Source organism: Lagopus muta, chromosome 1 (genome assembly GCF_023343835.1).
Source record: "Lagopus muta isolate bLagMut1 chromosome 1, bLagMut1 primary, whole genome shotgun sequence".
In the NCBI taxonomy this organism is placed as follows: domain Eukaryota; kingdom Metazoa; phylum Chordata; class Aves; order Galliformes; family Phasianidae; genus Lagopus; species Lagopus muta.
The window spans coordinates 45,015,320-45,034,796 of NC_064433.1; the positions used below are offsets into that span (position 1 = coordinate 45,015,320).

At 40.4% G+C, this 19,477-nt stretch overlaps 1 protein-coding gene and 1 non-coding gene across 2 annotated transcripts; one reads left to right on the forward strand and one right to left on the reverse strand.

Annotated features, from left to right (window-relative positions):
* Window positions 1–1,723: 1,723 nt before the first annotated feature.
* Window positions 1,724–15,633, reverse strand: LTA4H (leukotriene A4 hydrolase). Its single transcript, XM_048926700.1, has 19 exons — window positions 15,427–15,633; window positions 14,749–14,879; window positions 12,976–13,096; window positions 12,354–12,422; window positions 11,574–11,678; window positions 10,296–10,348; window positions 9,529–9,601; window positions 9,079–9,219; window positions 8,896–8,919; window positions 7,815–7,885; window positions 7,594–7,705; window positions 5,882–6,026; window positions 5,695–5,798; window positions 5,315–5,385; window positions 4,676–4,730; window positions 4,248–4,343; window positions 3,613–3,695; window positions 2,571–2,675; window positions 1,724–2,210 (listed from the first exon to the last, which is right to left on the reverse strand). The coding sequence occupies exons 1-19, from the start codon at window positions 15,577–15,579 to the stop codon at window positions 2,090–2,092; spliced, it is 1,833 nt and encodes a 610-aa protein (XP_048782657.1). The 5' UTR covers window positions 15,580–15,633; the 3' UTR covers window positions 1,724–2,089.
* Window positions 15,634–15,870: 237 nt separating this feature from the next.
* On the forward strand, window positions 15,871–15,942 carry TRNAD-GUC (transfer RNA aspartic acid (anticodon GUC)). Its single transcript has one exon. It is a non-coding gene; the product is annotated as a tRNA-Asp (tRNA).
* The last annotated feature ends 3,535 nt before the right edge of the window (window positions 15,943–19,477 follow it).

Below are 19,477 nucleotides of genomic sequence, written 5' to 3' on the forward strand. Positions count from 1 at the left end.
CATGCAGAAATACCAATTAGAATGGTGCTATAACAACGTTTAGCAATGACCGTGCCCACACAGAAGACTGGTGGAAGTCAGTGTGTAGGAACCATCACCTGCAGAGCTGGACACTATTGAAAGCTGCATCTGCCACTGCCTTTTTCCTAGCTCTGCCAGCAAGAAGTCAAGATCAGATGTCAGTATGAACTGCTAAATCACTATGCAGGATATGGACTTTTATGACTAAAAACGTTACCCCAAAAAGCAATGAAAACAAAGGGTTTCATTGCAAGAGAATAGCTTGAATGAGTACCAGATACCCCCTCTTCCTATCAAAACCTTTTCTGAGAAGATCTCCATTCATTCAGGCACAACTGTCACAGGAGACTGATTATATTTTGGAGTGAATGGAAGGGACAGAGTAATCTGACCTAGAGAAAAATTCCTTTCAGTGAAGTTTCCCACTAGAAGTTACCACTCAGAGGGGCAGCAACAAAAGTCTCACTAAGTGTCTCACTTAAGTCCTTAAGGCAGGAAAGTCTTAGCAGTTTTAGTAGTTTCTTTGCTATTCATTTAATGCTATTTTGGTTCCAAAAAAGCCAGTACCTTTAATGACTTTGTTAAAAGATGTCTGACAGAACATTAATTAAAAAGTTAAGCTCATTTTAGTTAACAGATATATGTAGATTAGATCAGAATGAAAGGACCCAGTATATCTTGATTTAATAAAATCTAACAAGATGCATTCAGGCCTTAATTTATGTTAGAGCTGCTAACAGGAAAAGATGAATCTCCTGGTGAAATACCTAGCTTCATCTACTGGAAAGCCTAATTAAAACTCAGAGAGAAATAAATTGAATGAGTCTCCATTTCCCTTCTAATTGCAACTATTCACCATAATTTATGTAGTTTTCTTTCTCCTTTAGAATAGCATTTTCCTGCTGTCTGTCACTCCTTGATATGGGGTCATCTCCACGTCAACGAATTAAAATTATGCCAACTGATCATTTCCAGGAAAAGTTCTTCTCAAACTCAGTTCACAGAGTAACCCATAGATGGCAGCATTCGCAACGGCTTCACCTCAATTAACAACAGTGAGGAGAAACACAGCCAGCCCTCTTCCCGCTTTTAGCCTTATCTCTAAATTGTTACATTAGCATAGAGCAGTTCACAGCCAGAGCTGTTTATAAAATGGAAATACGAAACAAATTCAAAACCATGAAAGAATTAGAAAAGTATCACAGAATCAAAGAACATTGTTGGTAGGGATCACAAGGATCATCGAGTCCAACTCCAGGCTCCACACAGGACTATGCAAAATCAAACTCTGCTGAACAAACCTAAGGACCTCAGCTACTCCTCATCTTGCTCTTAGACCCTTCACCATCTTTGTAGCCCTCCTTTGGTCACTCTTCAATAACTTTATGTCCTTCTTGTATTGTGACACCTAAACACGACCAATTAGGTGGGCAATCATGTCATAGAAGGAGAAGTTCATTAAATAAGACTTTTTCTGCATGAACTCATGAGGACTGTTGACCAATGACTGCACTGTCTGCTATTTTACCACAACTCCCAGAATAATCTTCTCCATAACCCTGCCAGGAACCCAAGCGAGACTGACAGGCCCATAATTAGCAGGCTTGTCTTTTTGTATTTCTTGAAAATTACAACAATGTTTGCCAGCTTCCAGTAAATAAGAAAACTATTATTTTGATACAGATCAATACACAGACAAGCGAGCAATAAAAAGATTTATTTTTCAGTTGTCAGATACTTGAAGTTCTAATTGTATATTGCTATGAAAGAGAAAGCTGTGCACAAAGAGCCACACTCTTTCCAGGTTTTTAAATCCCATGACTGACAAATGACAACATCTCAGAATATTTTTTTTTTGTGTTCTACCAATTGCTTGCAAAGAAACCCTTCTCCTAGTTCCAAAGATTTAGTGATTTTTGCAGTATTACACGGAGTTGCAAAATAGAAAGTACCAAATTTGATCTAAGTAGTACCAAAGCAGCAGAACATTTTACACCATCATCAAGCATGCATACAAACAGTTTGCAGAATCAGCAATAAGAAAATTTCAAATGAATCAATAAGTTTGTCACTGCTCCAGCTTCAAGTCTTTGCCCACAAGCATTGATGTGACTGGGTGCATACAGGCTTTATGCTCCAGGAATGTCTTGACAGCAAGATCTCGAGACTTGTCAAAATTGTAAAGGTCCCTATTAAAAAAACAAAAAACAAAAACCACACTTCATATACTGTTATGAGAAAAGAAAAAAAGACTATGGAAGAAACAAATGACAGTACAATGGCTCAATGAATATTTTCTCAAGGCTTTACTTTCCTCTTGACAGCTTCACATTTAGGGACATACTGGGGCATAAACTTTAACCTATTTAAAAAAAAGCCAGAAAGTGGAGAGTGACTCTGAAGATAATCTTGTTTGCAGCATATAGAAAATTCTGTGCTATATCACTATAAAGCATAACATAATGCATATACAATATCTAGAATTACTTATCCTGTTTTACTAAAAATGCCAACAGCGTGAGCTTCCACAACCTGGACATTACTTCTACCTGAACAAGGGTCGAGTAAACTTCATCCTGCCCTGCTCTGTTGCCATTTTTAGAGCCAGAGGAATCGCTTCTTCCCACTTGGACTGGATGCAGAGGCGCAGCCATCTGGAACAAACAGACAAACAGAACTTTCACTTGCTGCAGTTAGTCAGCTTGATTCTGCTCCTGTAAACGCCCCAAGCGGTGCTGCTCATGGGAATGGAATTCTGGCATAATTTCAGTATAAAATATTTAGTGTCTGTATGGCATGGTACAAAAGCAGACTTTTCTATGTTTTATGAATGAAATGCTTCAACTTTTCTCGAAGATGTCTGATGTTTTTTTCCTGAGGCAATGTATTTCTATTATATTACCGCAGCATCCGCTTGCATCACTCTGAACTGAATTACACAGCACTTGTCACATGGGACCTAGTTATGAAAAAATTCAAAAAATAAAATAAAAAACCTGCAAACAAAGCCTCACTACCAGCTGGCACATATTTGCTTTAAGTATGGGAAAACGATATTGCAAGAAACCAGGGAAATACTGGTTGAAAATAATTAGTTTTTTAATAAGGAACAAAGACCTCTAAGTTAGAGGTAAAGCAGAATAACCATCGCTCCTGCAAACGTACCCAGTACACAACAAAGGCAAAATATGTGAGTCATCATGATATTTGAAAATGACTATGACCTCAAAGATACACTGTTTTTAAAAGCAAGTGGCCTGTTTTAACAATATGTAAATATCAAGTAGAAGTGGTAAGAATTGAGACACACAACTAAAGCCTCTCCTACCTGTTTAGATACTTCTTTTGATATTTACACTTATTTTAAGAGACAGAAGCTCTGTAATAGCAGGTGCTTGCTCTACTAGACTACATTTGCCCAACTGGTAAGTAACAATACCACTTTGGTAAGCATGCTTACAAGCACATACAAAACATAGGAACAGCTGTGTCAGTTCAATGAAACACTATGGCTCAAACCATTTATGAAGCAGGGCAATTTGTTTTATGAAAGCATTTAATGGTAGAAAAAGCATCCATACTAGAACAAACCTGAATCGTATTTCAGAATTGCTTATAGCATTGAAGTCATACACTTGCTGCATTCGTTTGACATGTGACAACGGCACAGGAGCCTGAAAAAGGCAATTGCATAGGCAGAATAAGGCAGAGGCACACCTCAAACCACATACTTCAAAAATAAACAGGATCATTCTAGAGAACTGAAGTTACATGGGATTTAAAAACTTTAGCTGATAAACTTGTTCCTTTCACCTTTTCAGAGCATCAGGGAAGGGGCAATGAGTAACCATTAGCAAATTCCCACATTCAGTACTACCAGCCATTTCAAATCTTCAAGTACATTCTGTTTCATTAGCAGCTTTTATAGCTTATTTGCAGGTCACAAACTTCAATTATAGAACAAATTCAAGCAACTTCTAATATTCTTTTTATCTTTCAATCCAAAATAGCCCGTACATCCCCAGTCAGCTGGAGAACCAAACATAATCAGAGAGGCATGGCTGAATGTTTTAGTGACTATGCACAGTGAGAGCAGGTTATTACAGCAAGACTTAAAAAAGAAAAGAAAAGAAAAGAAAAAAAGACAATTTAATTTCAAAGAACATTTGAGCCTCTATGACTGCCTTAGCGATACCAGAAGCAGTACACTCCAGCCATGCATTTACCTCCAGGAGCAACAGTGCCAAGAACTCAATCAACTGATGAGATGATATTCCCTTCAGGTCTGCTGAGCTGAATGAACCCAGATCACTCTCTTTTGCCTAAAAGCAAATAATTTCTTAAGTTTCTAATAGATATTCCTAAACATAAACAGGTGTAAATTCACGTTTGAACATCTGCATATACATGTCACATAGAGCTGGCTGGATGCTTTATTAAAAATGTACTGCACTTCACATACAGAAGCCATAGCAAATTCACAGATTCCACAATGAAAGGCTATTATGCGTAACGCAAAACCTCTGGCAGCAATACTATCATCATTAACAATCTTTCTAAGCAAGTAACAGATTTCAGAAGAGAATGGTTCACCCTGTATAAAGAAGACTATTTCAATGTACAGAGACCTCAGTTAAATTCTTAAACTACTCACTTTGATCCATCTTTGGCTCAAGGCAACACAGGCATTTGTTAGTGTCATATCATACCTGTCAAAGATTATAAAGAAAGGATCACACCCAGGAAGCAAGACGTTTCTGCAATGTTTTTACAAGATGCTTAGGAATTATTTGATCGTGGCTCCACTTCTTTTTTTTCTTCATTGTAGGCTCCAATTCAATATTGGAATACAATTTACAATTCAATACTGGAATACAATTTACAAACATACTATTCTCATAAAATGTATTTTTGCCTTAGTTACAAGCATTCTATGCATAAGCGATGCAATCTATTGATCCCTGCACTCCTAAAATGATTGGTTATTTGAGCACATGATGCTTTATTATTTGCACATTACACAGTGTAGAAGAAAAAAGAATATTGTCACAACAAACTGTCAAAGAAAAAAAAAAAGCAAAATGAATTTCCAGCAGAATTAAGAAGAAAGCAACTTCAATAATGCTTTTTTTTCTTACATAAAACGTGCATCATTTTTTACATAGCACAAGGTCATTTTCTTATAGTACATTTGTAAGAAGACTTTCACCCTGATTACAAACTGTTTTATTATCATTTGGAATATCAGCAGCTTTGGAAGGAATAGACAAACTGTAACAAAAATGCAGCTTACGTGGGTTTCACTGGTGGCATTCCTGGAGCATGCAGCCAAGAGTTCCAGTCTACTTTATCAAGAATATCTACCTATGAACAACACAAGTTCTTAGTGAATTTTAAGAGTCATTTTGAGACAAAAGCATGCCCTATGAAACCAGTTTCAATTTTTTTTTTAAAGTACCTCCAACTACCATGCAAAACATTCCAGAAATAAAATAGAGAGCAAACCGACCCACAAACATCATAATGCAAACCCATCTCTGTAAGATTGCAGACTGCATAATATTAAGACCCTGAGATAAAAAGGAGAAAGAAAAAAACCTGGTCCTTAAAGAATTTAATTCCTGAGTTGTGCCTTAGCTTGACATAATCAAAAGGTTTTAAATACTACCCAACCTTATCCTTGAAGTAGGAGTACAAGAACGTCTTCCAGTCGTCGGTTACTATGCTCTTATAAGCAAACTGCTGTATATAAGCCTTCAAGAAGCCCATGAAGACATCTAAGAATTAAAAAGAAACAACCCTTTCAGTGTTTGAAATTAACATGGAAAAGAATTATCTGTGAAGCCTAACTAACGCTTACCTGGTCCTCCAAGAAGTTGCTCAAGGTAAAAAAGCAAAGCAAAGCCTTTCTCATATGGAACAGATGAATAGGCAACATCAGGATCTACTTCATTCAGATTGGGGACGAGGTTACTGATGGGATTTTTATCTCCAAGCGTATTTATCTGCAACAAAAATTTAAAAAAAAAAAAAAAAAAAAAATCACAGCTAATCCTATTTATAAAGATAACATCCATCCAAAATAGAGACAGCCCAAATCACTGTGTCAATCTTTAAGTTTTTGTAAAGTTTTGAATCTGTGCAGCTTACTGAACTTCTTCTCATTTTGCTCTGAGAATGTCCAACCACGCGTCAAACAAAAAGACATTAGGATCAATTACCTCATGTTCCCAACATTCCTAAGTAGTTAATTACTGTCACGCATGTTGCAATCATGAGAACTCAGGGATTATTTATTATCAAACTACTTGTTTTAAGTAGGTGGCATAAAAGGTTAAAAGCAAAAAAAGAAGTAGAAATATAATAAAATAGGTAAACTGCATTATCAAACAGAGTGAGAGGCAGCTATTTTGACACAGACTGGAAATCTGAAAACCAAAGTTTACCAATGCTACCTAATCTAACAAAATTTATCATCCTTCCTAGATAGTAATAGATTTGCAAAATGTTCAAGTATAATTCAGTATACAGGAGAAAAGAAACAAAAATCTTGTATTTGTATTTGGCACTGGTGATTCTGATGGTCATGCTTGCAGATAAGCTTGAGGCTCTAAGGGACATAATTCAATGATGGGACCCCGTAGGCTGAATGGATGGTTGGATTGGACGATGTTGAAGGTCTCTGCCAACCTACATGACTCTATAGTTCTTCAATTTTGACAAGCTTTCAGCTGCTTACTAGTAAGTGAACAAGTAACACTACAGTTTATCCATACCCAGTTACAACCAAGAGAAGCTAGCAAGAAGTTCATCCTCATAAAATAGCTCAAAACATTGCAAAAAGCTTTATTTATTTTCTAAGCTAATTACCTTGGGAAGATAACATACCTTAGAATCAAAGTTGGGCATCCTTTAGTAAGAAAATGCTAGGAAAGCTCACATATCTAGACAAGTCTTACTCCTGAGAACAGTGAAATCAGCTTTATTTTAATTACAAGGGCCACTCTGAAAGTAATGCTTCCTACATTTATGTTGGCACACAGCATCAGAGGTGGATGTTGGTGGTGCGGCAGCAGAGGTTGAACCTTCCTGCCAACATTCTGTTACATCTTGTTGCCATGAGACAGATGGCAGCAAAGGGGCAGCGTGACAAAACAGCATCTGACAAAGAAGTGCATAGGAAGCAAAGGTGTGGAACTGAATTCCTCCATGCAGAAACAAACACACTCATTGACATTCACTGATGTTTGCTGAGTGTGTATGGAGACCAAACAGTGGATGTGAGCACAGTGAGGCATTTTTTGGGTGATGTGTTTTAGCAGTAGTGACAGTGGGTCACCTCTACTGGTACAGATTTTTAAGAATGCAGCATGCAGGCTCTTGTTTCTTGCTGCCAAAAATGCACAGCTAATGGTGGTGACTATGCTGAAAAACAGTGTTTTCTAGCTGAGAATTTGGTCCATCCAACAGCGTTATTGTGCTTATGGTATCTCTTGCAGTTTCATAGTCTTACTTTCAGAGCAACCTGTGTAGGTGCACACCTAAAGTTAACAAAATCTTGAAGACATTTACCGTATTCTGCAGTTCCCTCCATCCTCCTAAGGCTTTGAAGTGTCTGAACTGCTCACCAAACAACCGACCACCAATCCTGCGTTCCAGATATACAGTATGCCCCTCATTCAGCCTGGAAACATACTGATAATGTCAGCAGTGATAGGATGACAAAATGAATTTCACTATTCTCTTTGCAGATTTTAATATATATTTTGCCTTGTGCTAAACATCATACCTACCAGAAATGCTCCCATGTTTTGTTTGTTACCAAGTTTCCTGTCCAACTGTGAGAGATTTCATGAGCAATAACCTAAAACAGAAAGAGACAGATTTACCTTTTAGACTCTCTTGAAAACAAATCCCAACAGAAAGGAAAAATCCTAGCAGGATTACTGCACTACATTCCCAAGGTCAACAGATAGTCAAAGATCTGTAAGTTTTTCCATATAAACATCAGTTGGAGGACTAACCCTATGCAATCAAACCATCATGAGAAATAATTCTGAATCTGTAGCTTGCAAATCACAGAGCCACACTGATCAACAAAAATAATTCTTCTGATAGAACTGTTCAGGTACTTGTTTGTGAAATCACATTACAGAGCACTGGACACATGTCAAGTAACGGACTAATATTACTTCCTCACAAACCTGTTTGTCTGCTGCAGGGCTGGGATGTTCTAAAGAAGCAAACAAGAAGAAAACAGTTGCCCCCTTGAAGGATAATGAATGAGACATTAAAAAGTACCCATGTCTAATATTTCAGTGCTCTTGGGACAACCATCACATAAGGATCATATTTATTTTTTAAGGCAGTGTATCAGTCTAGTAGAGAGACCTATCAGGTAAAACAGCTTCCAGAGTACTCAACTTACTGGACAAAATTAGAATTTATTCAATTTGTACTCATGATTTTCACTTTGCAAGTAAGTCATACACAGTGCAAGTTCTAACTCATAGAGGCAGGTATACTGAAGAAGTTGCCTACAAACAATTTAGAAGAAAGCAACTTAGTTGTGATTTTTAAATGTATCCACGTTCCTATATAACACAGGACAGGAAAAAAAAAAAGCTAATGAGCAGCTGACTTCAGTCCTCTATATATTAAGGAGGATAAGTCATTTTCATCTGTTCATCATGCATAATGGTTATTTTAGAATTTATTTAGAACTAAAACACACTGTGTGAGACTTTTTGTATCACTGTTAACTTTTAATTCTCCTGATGAACAAGAGACTAAGTTTTCAGATATTCAATACAAAGCTTAGATGCAAATTCAAGCTATATTCTAATTGAAGACATGAACTTATTTTGCACTTACATTTGATAGAGATCGATCACCTGCCTACAAAAGAAGAAAAAAAGGCAACTGTCATTTCAGGTAAAGCTCAAAATATACCACACAAATCTTTCTGGACAAAAGATGGCCTGCAGATAAACATCCATCATATGATGGATGAGTAAACTCTAAGGAAAGCTTGACTTTCACCATTGTTACACTTACCAATAGGGTTGGAGTTACAAAAGTAAGGCAAGGATTCTCCATACCACCATAAGGAAAAGAAGGTGGTAAGACTAACAAATCATATTGTCCCCATACATAAGGTCCTGCTAAATCTTCAGCTGTCTGCAGCATAGCTTCAGTCTGAAAGAAGAATTCACATTAGTTTATGATATGATTTCTAACTACAAACACTAGAGAAGTTATAAGCTACTGACCACACACTGCATTCTCTCTCATCTCGGAATGTCCCACATGATAAACAAGTGAAACACTGTGTGGCAATAATTATATTTAGTAATAGTTCTGTGTTGTGCTAGAACAGCAGCATTTTTGGGGTAGGAAGAGGAGAAAGCAGGGCTACAGATGAACAAAACTCTAAGCTACATCCTGTTCCTTTTTCAATACTAAGTAAAACAATTAGTTTAGAAGACATTTTTGTTAATTACCTACCTCAGCAAATTCATAGGCTGATTTATCCACCAGCTCCTTTTCAGCCCACACCAGTGTCCTTGGACCAATCTTTCTGTTGGAAGTGAAAATGCCAGTGAGAACACTATGAACTGGAAAACCTTCTATGGGAAACTAACACAGAAAGCACACGTTAATGTGCTCATGGGTAATCCATGATGTTCAAGAACTTTGTTACAGAATCTTCCTCTCCTTTTTCTCTCCAATGCTGAAGTGACACTGGAATCGGCTTCAGAAAACAAAACAAACCACAGCCATCTACAGGACAAACAAATAGGGAATGCATTTACAGACATTAAAATGCTGCTAAGCTCTAATTCGCAGGCATTATTACTGGTTGGATTAACACATCCTGAAGCCTTCATTTTCTGCCTTTTGTACAACAGTAGGCTTATTTGTTACTAGAGAAAAAAATACATTTTTCCTTGAGCTAAAAGAAGCTCTCAGTGGCTCCAATCAGCTCTAAAATCTTCATAGTTGATCTTAATGCAAAAGTATACTGAACAGGAAAATGATGCAAGAGTGAATCAAGATTTCAGTAAGGTGAAGTACTGTAGAACAATTCAGTTTCAGGATGAAGAGAAAGTTCACTTCCTCACAGGTTCACTGAACCTCTCAGACTTTTAAAAACTAGAAATTTGATCAAGTGACCAAAGAAAAACTCATAAAAATAACAACAAAAATAAAACCTGTGAATATTTTTTTTCTTAACCGCTATTAATATTTATACTTTGTGCAGATTCACTCACCTGCTTTCTAAATCTCCAACCACTAAAGCAATTAAGTAGGAAGGTATGGGAACCTAAAGGAGAACATTAAAAAAAAAATTACCTTATTTAATGCGAGCTGCCAACATCATTGATTAAAGCAAAATAAAACAGTGGTACATAAGGTAAGTGTACACGTTTCCTCTATAGCTTTTTGCCTTACATTATTACAAAGGTACTGTTATTTCTCTCCAAATGATATTTCTTCATCTACAAGTACTTGTTCCATTCATCTTTCATACAAAGGACACCATTTTTTTTAAGTGTTATTTCTGCTTGAAAAGGAAAAAAAAAAGAAATCTGTAGCTATAAAGGCATACAAAAAAACCATCACTTCTTTGGTAAGCATTCAAAAGAAAGTCAGTTTTCCAAATGAATTCCAGTACCATTAAGTCATATTTGTTTTCATTTCACATATTAACACAACATATTCTGGAAAAGATTTAAGTCCATTGACTTGTGTTATAGAGAGGTTATTAAAAGATTAACAACAAATTCCCACATTTTGATGCCTGATAAGTTAGGATCAAGTTCTGAAATGACTTCAACTCTCAACAGCTTTTGTGTCATAAATCCATTTTACAGAGATTGCTCTCCACTACGCTTCTCCCAGGCCAGGATCAAAGGAACAAAAAAGTGATTCTAGGTAAGCTCAACATATATACATATCCAAGAATTCGATGAATCTGATGTTATAGGTTGTGCAAGTCCACTTGACTTATCAGCAGCGTATTTCTAGATAACGTACAACGAACACCAAAGCCTTATACATTAGACCAAGAGCATAAAATGTTTTTGGCTCTACAGAGCAGGTACAACACTGTACTGAAGCTCACAGATGAGGAAACTATTTGTTTTCCTCTCTTCTCCCAGGTTTCACACAGCAGCCAAATCAGTCCAACAGCAGCTGCAGTTCAGAGGTTCCACTCCTCTCTCCAGCCACCCAAGCCCATCTCACCATGCCCTTACTCAGACCCTCACTCATCCAGATCATTTCCCTTTGCTTAATTGTTTTTCCTGCCTGTTGAGCAATATGAATGAGGCTCACTAGGAGATCCCACAAACACCAGGACTGTAGCCTATAACGTTGTGAGAACAAAAGCCAGGAGAATAAATTGAGACAGCCACGTTAGGAACAGTGGAATCATTGAACTAGCTGCACTACATAACGAATCCACAACCTTTAATTAGTTGGAGATGCTTTCCATAAAAGCAGTAAGACCTCAGGCAGCCCTTTACTTACTAGCCTGCAGCACTTACATTCTGACTGAATCTGAAAATCTTCCGACTGCTGTCCTCTGGGTCAGGCATCTCTCCATCACGACCAGCACTCATAAGAGCCACCAACTCTTTGGGAACAGATATCTGAAAGAAGGCATTGCAGCCATGAGGAACTCAGCTGGCATACAGTGTTACATAATATACTAGAAGCAGCTGGAGCAAAGACAGTAGTCCAGATGTGTCCTATTGGAAAACTTTCCACCTCAAATTGAAAATGTTGCTTCAGGGGCTGGTAATACTGAATTAACCAAAAGGACAACCTTCAACAAGTGTTCAAGGTTTCACTTTCTTTTGGCTGCTGATCATAGTGCACGTCTCCCTTCTTGCTTCTTTAAAGCAACCAGATTATTTACACCAACACTGCAAAGATACCCCAGCTACGTACCAGAACACGCAATTACTTAATGCATACAGGAAAGCCATTTCAAGTTATTTTTTACTTTGCAGCACTTTCTGTTGTTTTGCTCTCAGATTTAAAAAGATTCTTTTTTCTACTCCAACACTTTTTTCTCTTTTTAGAAATAAAGATACACGTGAATGATGAAAAGATGTATATAAATAAAATGGTAAAGCCAGAGAAGTGTCACAGTGAAGACACACAGTTTTTTGCCTCTTATAGTAAGTTAAAAGTCATTATTCTCTGTTTTCATTTCAAGCCACTGATTTTTTTTTTTTGGCAGCTACCACAAATAAGTAAATAAAAACCACACACTGTAATGTTTGTCTTTATTTAGACAAAACTATCTTAGGGTCACCTACCTCAGCATAGTAAGTTAGTTTCACAGCAGGTGTGTCTTGGCAAGGAAGAATGGCTCTGCAATGGTTAGCCTAGACAAAAAAAAAAAAAAAAAAATTTAGCTAAAATGTAACTATTTTCCCCTGCACAAAGGACTGGAAATAAATCAAATTAATGTATTATACTAGAAATCTGTACATCTTCTGCAGAGAATTAACCACAAACCAATACTTGGTGATTTGTAGCCTATGGCAGTTTTCATAATTAAGGATTTTTTAAGGAAATAATGGTAGGTAAGACATCAGAACCACATGTGTTGGTTGCAAAGGACTGGGAAACCCATTCTAAATGTTCCTGTTTACACAGCAGGCTTGAACCAGCTGACATCCAGGGGTCCCTTCCAACCCTACCATTCTGTAACTAGATGTTTTCCAACAAGAATGCTGGAGGGAATAAATCAGTTCTGGACTTAGTAAATTGCAAACATAATAAACTCCCAGCAATATGCTGACTGCAGTGTTTTTGTTCACAGCCTTTGACACACGCAGTTATAGGCTGCTGTACTTTCCCCTATTAGACCTATTCCCCTGCTCAGAAACTGAGGGAATTACAGGAATACATAACAAACAACTAAGAAACACCAACCTGGCACTGGCTGAAGAGAAATGGGTGTTTCTTCCCGGAAGTTTGCTCTGGAGTAAACCACTGGAGAGCTGAAGACTTTGGAGAGCTTTCAAAGGAGATTTCAATAATTGCTTCTTGTCCCCTGTACAGTAGAGAACATTGTCAGTTTTGACATGACTTGCAATCGCTTCTGAAATTCCTCTACAAAGCTTTCAGGAAAACAGTCTGCCATACTGTCTCAGAAGCACTGAGAACAGTAAGAACAAACAACTTCCCTTTTTTAATTATGACAGTGAAAGTCATTTGTTTTATTTCAATTTTAACACCACACGACGCTTCCATTCTCCTTTTCTATAGTTCATGGAGAATTAAGATGACTTCTTTTGACTCCTTAAACCAGCTAAGTTTGTAGTTTCCCCAAAACTATGTAAATATAAAAAACCTCAATGCAATAAGTAAACAAAAAAGCATAGAAAGCCTATATAAGAACATACACACCATAATAATGAAGAATTTGAACATTCTTCAAATGCAACCCTTAAGAAGAAAATTGCTATAATTAGTAATTTCTGCACAGAGAAGTACTTGCATCTGTTACCTGAAAGTTACAGGCTATACAAACTGCTCTTGGGAATTAACAAACCAAACATATCTCAGCACAAAATCCAGGTAATCAGTGCTGTTGAACACCAGATAAACTGACCAGGTACGCATATTTAATTTATAACTAACATTCCAAAGTACGTATCTGAGAGCAAAAGAAAAAGCAATCTGTACAATCATAAGGCACACATGCTCACTGAACAGTCAGCCTTTCAGTTGTAATTCTTCACTTTCCTATCATCGCTTTATTTTGATTTCCAAGGAAGACTATGCCTAACATGAGATTATAAATGCTTACAAGAAAGATTAGTCTCTATTTGTGACTTTATTGTTGCTACAGTGAAAAAAACCAGATGGAAGCCAAACAAAAGAAACAACTCTCTGTATCTCCACTGTCACCTATTTGTTCAAGGACTTAATTCTTTCAGTTTGACATTCATTCACAAGCATTTCCCCAGAAGGGACAGATGCCTTATTACATTCCCTTTTCTTCCACAATACTACAAATTAAAGATGAGTTCATAGAGACAGGAAGCATTTTGTTTCTTACTGTTTTGTATTCAATTTCCTGGACAATTTAATTCAAACGAAAGGACCTCTCCATAACTCACAGCTTTGGGCTCTAGCAGGTGAGATGGTACAGAGTTGTAACAACACAGCAAACTGCCAAAAATGTATCAACTTGGCAATGATTTTTTATTTCATGCTACTTAGAAGAAGTAGATTACAGTTACAAGCCCCTCTTTTCATTGTACTTGGGATAACACAATAAAGATTTCGATATTTGAGAACACACTGGTATCTAATCCCAGGTGTAACCCGTAGTTTTTAGGTAACATGGGGTCAGTCTTTGCATAAAGGAAAGGAAAACATTCTGTATTTCCGCAGGCTTCATCCTGCAGCAACTCATCCAGAGTGCAGACAGCTGAGCAAGGTGGACTCCTGCAGAGGAGAAGCATTAAAACACTCCACCATCCAGTCATTTGAAACCATGGATGTGGGTACAGACTCCTAAAGGTTTGCCTTTCTACTGAAGGCCAGATATGAATCTCACCTACGAGATCACACAGCAATGAAACTCACCACTCCGACACGTCCCTTTGCAAGCTTTACCCAAAGACTCCACAAGCAGAAAAGCAGCTTATGCAGCATGCTTTGGAAAGCATTTGAAAGAGCAGGCACAGGGCATACCTTCGCATCTCAAAGGGGAGCGTGATTTCCAGGGGGGTCCCCTTGAAGCTGTGCTTTTCCCCAAAAGCAAATTTTGCATCCTGTCCGTTTGCAGTCACTTTAAATATCTGGAGGTCTTTTGTATCCAAAACCTGGAAGGAACTGAGTAGCGTTAAGGACTGGCACGGCCTTCCTCGTACCTTTGTACCTTAAACACGAGTCTGCCTGAAGAGGGAAGCATTTACATTTCTCAGGCAGAAATGGGGAGGCAAAGCAAGCACGCTGAGCGCTGGGAACTGGAATCTGAGGACAGCAGTGCTGAGGTTAAAGGCTGGGAGTCTGCAAGGAAACCAAGCATACAAATCCCAGGAGACCCAAACCTGGCTTTGTTCAACACATATAAAGCTCACGAGGCTCGCACTTTTAATTGCATACTCTGCGAAAATAACTGGCAAAGGACAGAGGAAAGAGCCGTAAGCGCAGCGTTCTAATAGCTTATTCCCACTCCTTCGCCATTTTAAGGTGAAAACACCGCGTCCCCTCGGGGATGACACGAAGGGAAGAGCAGGCAGAGCGGCGAGGCGGCGGCCGGGGCTAAGAAACGGAAGAGCCGCGGCGCTCCGAGCTGACCCCGCACCCCCACGCTGGGTCCGCCCGCAGCGCGGCGGTGGTCGCTCCCTCCCGCCCGCCCGCCGTTACCAGGCAACGCAGCGCGTCCCGCTCGGCGCGCGCGGTGAAAGCCGCCGTGCCCCGCAGCGCGTGCGCGCCGAAGTCTACGCGGCAGCGCAGGTGAAGGTGGCGCGTGAGGCAGCAGGAGGGCGACGCGAAGGAACTTGGGTCCGAAGCCGCCATCGCTCGCACGCGCTCTGCGCCCCGAGCGGCAGTAGCGGGCCATGCCGCCGTCACCGCCCCGCCCACCGAGGGCAGGAGCAGGGCGGCGCGCGGGGCTCTGGGAAGCGTGGTTTTGCGGTCGGTTGGAGGGGGCTTCGGCAGCGCGCGCGGAGAACTACAATTCCCATGGAACATCGCGGGAAAAGGGGGAGAGGGGAGGCGAGTGTGGAAACGTAACCGAACCAATGGAAGCAGAGCACAGCATACGGGAAAAGGATGTAGTGGTTGCTGCGAGAACGCCTCTCGTACAGTTCCTCGTTAGTATAGTGGTAAGTATCCCCGCCTGTCACGCGGGAGACCGGGGTTCGATTCCCCGACGGGGAGGTACGAATTTTTTTTTTCCCCTTCGATGTAAAAAGTAATTCTTCGTGAAATCAAGGCTGCGGCTGCTGAAAAAATAAAAGCCTCCTGGAACAGTACCCCAATTTTAGGAAACAGATATGTACAGAAGAAAATTATTCCAGTCCTCTTTGTCCACCTCTGTCAGGACTGGATGGACTGCCTGATTTGTGGTACAGCCTGCTCAGCTACTTATCTGAACTAGTGTGTGGGAGTGTACTTTTGTACTTAAACAGCTCAAACAGCTTTTGCAGGTGAAAGCCCTTCCCCTGAGAATGCATACAAATATTGAATCAGCGGTGTTATAGTTGTATGTAAATGACTAATTAATAGTAGAGAGGATGGACTTGAAAAATTACTAACTGTGCAAGTTTTGTGTACGGGTACAGCATAGATAGGTAGTGCTGTTTGGTGTGCTTGATTTGTGGGAAACCACCAAGCACCCAGGCTTGTGCAAACGTGAGATAAATAATCACACGCTCAGGAGAAGCATTGCTTATTAACCTATTGCACATGAACAGTGAGTCTGCTTTTTGGACATAAATGTGGTAAGACTGAAGATTAGTTCTGACACAAGGTTTGGCAATGCAGGGTGATTGTTCCTGGCAGGACATTGCAGAACCCACGGGTGTGAAATGCAGGCTGCAGAGCATAACCCTCAAACTGTGGTGCACAGCAAGGCAAAGGCCATGGGGCACCTGGAGCACCTCACAGCCTCAGCTGGGTGCAGCCTTGAGAGGACAATGCAAGCAACATGCAAGGAAGAGGCGAGCATCTTCTTCAAGCACACAGGAGCTTCGCACAAACCTGCTCTAGAGCATCCAAGTAGACCGACTGAGATCAGCCCAGCAGGAGAAGAAGGGGATCTCAGCAGGCCTATTGCTTGCGTGTATTGCAGAAGGAACAAAAACTGATCTCTGTTTTGCAATGTCTAAATATTCTTCCATGCCCTCTTCCCTTTCTCAAAATCTGCACACATGCCATTGGAAGCTGAAAAAAAGTGCTTATCTGTTTATTTCAAAGCTGAGAATGGACCACAAAATAAGATCTAAGAAGCATTTAGTAGCTCATATATGTTGGCATCAAGTTAGGCAATTTCAGCTGTCATAAGGCGATAATGGATTAGAAGAGTAATTCCTTACAAACAGAAATATGCTGATAATGCTTTGCAGGCATAAAAAAATCCTGCAAGCACTTCCAGACCTGCTTAGTCAGGGTTCCTGTGTTCACATTATGCAGGGCACATGCAGAGCTACACAAGAGACAAGCTGCTGTACAAGTGCAGCTTCTACAGTCCTAGAGAACCAGTCTCCTTGAAGCATGGGCAAAGGTAAAAGGAAGGGTGCCGTGAAGGATTTTACAAGGCTGGCCCATTTTCACCTTACCAAACGTTCAGTGCACACTGCTGGCTCATGTCCAGCTTCTCATCCACCAGGACCCCCAAGTCCTTCTCCACAGGGCTGCTCTCAAGGAGATCTTCCCCCAGTTTGTAAAAAAAACCCTGGGATTGTCCCGACCCAAGTGCAGCACCCTGCTCTTGGCCTTATTGAACCTCATTAGGTTTCCGTGGGCCCATTTCTCCAGCCTGTCCAGGTCCCTCTGGATGGCTTCCCTTCCTTCCAATGTATCAACTGCATCGCTCAAGTTGGAGTCAACTGCAAACTCGCTGAGGGTGCACTCCATGCCATCGTCTGTGTCACTGATGAAGATGCTGAAGAGCACTGGTCCCAAGACTGCTCCCTGAGGGACACCGCTTGTGACTGGCCTCTGCCCTGGCACAGAACAACCCTTTGGCTGCGTCGAGCCAGCCAATTCCTAATCCATCGAACAGTCCATCCTTCAAATCCACACCTCTCCAATTTAGGAATGAGAAAACACGGGTTCATGAGAACTAGGGAGTTTTATGTTGTTGGTTTCTCCAAGGGACCTTTTAAACTTGAAAATGAGAGTAATATGTTCATGTTTTAAGCCAAGTTGAAAATAAGTTCTGGCAATTAATTGTTCTAAGAGACACATGAACATAATGAGCTGCCAAAAACATGCTAGTTGCTTTGTCACTCAGAAAGAACCTAATCAATAAAGGGAGATCGGTTAAAGCAGAATAAGAAAAGCATTTCTATAAATGCTCTGCAGGACTGACAGAAAGAACAGACCCAGGAAGACATGCACCACATTGGGTGCCGTTGTACTGTGTTGTGTGGGTGTCAGTCAGGAAAGGTTTGTCTGTTGTTACCAAAACTTCCGAATTTTGCAATGGTCAGAGCTGTGGTTGTTCTGTATTTCTTCATATGTGAGCACATTTAAAGCAAGAAACAAGTAACCCTGAAATAATGGCTTGCTGTTTTTGATAAAATTATTTGGCTTTTATTTCTTTTGATTCAAAAAATGGTTGATAATCACAAAGGCAGAAGGGATGACAAAAATGCCATGAAAGGCAGGAGTTTTTTCTGTAGTGAATGCAGAACAACAGGCCTATTTGAAGGGCATTCCACCCTCTCTTAGTGTTATAAGATGTGCAGCAAAAGGGTTTCTCTGAGGCTGTAAAATTCAGTATTTTCAAAGTCTAATGGGCACTGCAGCCTCCTTGAGCACAAAGAGCCCTGTCTGCCCCCCCACCAGCCCTATGATGGGATTAGCCCTGGATCTGCTCCTGGGAAAACATCTGCATAAGGACAACAGCTGGTCTATGGGCACTGCCACCATCTCTGCTTGCCTCACATGGGACTGTGGGGCTGCACCCATTTGTCTCGCTCTAATTAAGATTAAGAAGCAACAGTTCAAATGTTGGTCCAACCAGTTTATTACAAATCTTAATCAGGGAGATGGGGAAGGAAAGGAGGGTGATGGAAAGGATAGGAAAGAAGCAAGAATTGCATAAAGTGGGGATAGTCACCACCAAGATCCAGCAGCAGTCCCATTGCATGCCATCCCAATGGTCCGAGGCAAAAGTGCAGGGGGAGAGCAGCAGCAGCATGACCAGCTTTGGGCAGCGAGCAAGTAGCAGGAAGAAGCCGCAGGGTGAGACTGGGAGGAAGCAGCAGGACTCAGGTAGCAGGCCCAGGAGAGTCCGTCAGCATGCAGGCATTCTGTAGTGAGAGACCTGATGGCAGACAGCTTTGTTCTGCTTCTTCAGCATGCAGGCATCATGTTGTGAGGAACCTGTTGGGGAAGAGCAACAATAGCATGGCCAGCCCCAGGCAGGAAGATGGTGCAGCACAGAGCAATTCCAGCAGGGAGAGAGGCAGGTCTTCCCATGTCAGAAAACCCCTTCTTCTTCATGAGGAATTTGTTGCCAGAAAACCTACTGTCATGGTTGTAGGTCCTCTATTTATCCTTCTTCTTCTTCCAACGTGGCTTTCCTGGGCACTGGGTAAGAGTAATGTGCAGTACCCCCTGAGGGGGCTGTCTCCCTCAAGATAAGCCCACACAGAAGACTGCTTCCCAGCCACTGATCTGCAGTTTATCTCTCTTTTGTTGCCCCGGCCTTGTCCGTCTGTGTCCCTCAGACAAAGGATTTTGC

What these genes read in the sequence shown, in the direction of transcription:
- LTA4H (XM_048926700.1), bottom strand. Translation starts at nt 15,579, where the DNA reads ATGGCGGCTTCGGACCCAAGTTCCTTCGCGTCGCCCTCCTGCTGCCTC. An exon ending in TTGTAACTCCAACCCTATTG is followed by an intron (nt 8,920 to 9,078) that starts GTAAGTGTAACA and finishes CTTCTTTTGTAG; the next exon opens with GCAGGTGATCGATCTCTATC. An exon ending in TTTACTCGACCCTTGTTCAG is followed by an intron (nt 2,211 to 2,570) that starts GTAGAAGTAATG and finishes TTTTTTTAATAG; the next exon opens with GGACCTTTACAATTTTGACA.